General features: G+C 48.8%; 1 protein-coding gene across 5 annotated transcripts in view; it reads right to left on the bottom strand.

Annotated features, from left to right (window-relative positions):
• Positions 1–488, bottom strand: part of mtss1la (MTSS I-BAR domain containing 2a) — a 32,713-nt gene extending 32,225 nt beyond the window's left edge. For all 5 annotated transcript variants that reach the window (XM_032523828.1, XM_032523826.1, XM_032523829.1 and 2 more), the window contains exon 1: positions 242–488. In XM_032523828.1, coding sequence (XP_032379719.1) covers positions 242–310 — 69 coding nt within the window. In that variant the 5' untranslated portion in view covers positions 311–488. The remainder of the gene's footprint in view (positions 1–241) is intronic.
• Between the last annotated feature and the right edge of the window lie 971 nt (positions 489–1,459).

A 1,459-nucleotide genomic window follows, 5' to 3' on the forward strand; every position in this document is an offset into this window, starting at 1 on the left:
ACACACACACACACACACACACACACACACACACACACACACAGCCTGGCGGACCTGCTGCACATGCAAATAACACAAAGAGAAACATGTTTCATCTCTCACTTTGTCCTGCAGCAGTGTTTCCAGTGGGGGGAGGACACGGTATAAGAGACAAAGGCAGTAAAAATATCAGCCACCCTGCAACCTCAAAGGTCAGATATGACCCCTGTCTACTTTAATGTAGCCTACATGTGTGCGTTACCTTCATGTCGTTCACGATGGCCTGGAATAATCCACCCAGCGCTCCACACTCCTTCTCCACCGACTCCATGGTGTCCAAAAAAAAATCTCGTGGAAAAAGACAAACAAATCAAAATAAATATCCGCGTTCAAACGTCAGACATTGGGGATCTTTGTTTGGTTCATCTGCCCTTCGTTGTCCTCTCCTGGGATGCGAGGATGCGAAGCCCCAAACAAAAAGAAACGTTGTGCTCGGAGGCACCGGGAGCTGCCGCTCGCTCTCCCCGCCGAACGCTACTCGCCACACGGACACACAGGAGCGGGGAGGGCGCTTTGGTCCTGGAGAACTACAGCCGGGAAACGTGGACGGGGCACGCACTGTGGCTCCTCATGATTGCAGCGTTAACACAATTGTGGTGAAGAGGGGGCAACGAGGAGGAGGAGGAAGAGGAGGAGGAGGCACCGGGCACCACGGGAGACGGTATCGGTCACAGGTCTCGAGGACGCGCTCCGTTCTTAGTAGCGGAGCAGATGTCTCGGAGCTGGAGTCTCCCGTAATACGATCCATGGGAATGGGAAGGGGGCTGGTCAAGTTTCGCCCCCCCCCTTCCCATGCACTTGCATAGTGGGTAAGGAGGAGGGGTCACGGAGAAACACCCCCTCCGTTCCTCCCTCCTCTCCTCCTTCCACCCCCATGCAAACAAAAGTGAAGCCCCAAAGCTGTCTTCCCATTGAACAATTGATTAAGATGTAAATGAGGACTTCCTCGGTGTCTTATGTGTATTCACGCACGTGTCTGTTAATGATCATTTGTAGTGGGTTAGAGTGGGCCAGGAAACAGTAACATGAGTCATGATCACCTCACTTTGCATCAGTTAATCTCCTGAATAAACACCATGTCCTGTGACTTTAATATGAAAATATGTAATATGTAACATGTAATGTATACTTTATCAGTCCCACAAGGGAAAATCAGTACCTATACATGCACTAATGGACAAATGTCAGAGTGAATAAATGTATATTAAAGATTTTTGGGGTACTGCTTATTTGCGTTCATGGCCGGAGTTGGATAGGAGGATTGATGATATGGGTTATCATAAGGCTATAGCAATAATCCTATATGCATAGTTTAGCACAAATACTGAAAACAGGGAGGGGGGGAACGCTAGCCGGGGCTCGGTCAGAAGGTAAAAACAAAACACCTCCAAAGTTTACAAATGACAATCTATTTCGTTCA

The sequence above is a fragment of the Etheostoma spectabile genome, chromosome 8 (genome assembly GCF_008692095.1).
Source record: "Etheostoma spectabile isolate EspeVRDwgs_2016 chromosome 8, UIUC_Espe_1.0, whole genome shotgun sequence".
Taxonomy (NCBI): Eukaryota; Metazoa; Chordata; class Actinopteri; order Perciformes; family Percidae; genus Etheostoma; species Etheostoma spectabile.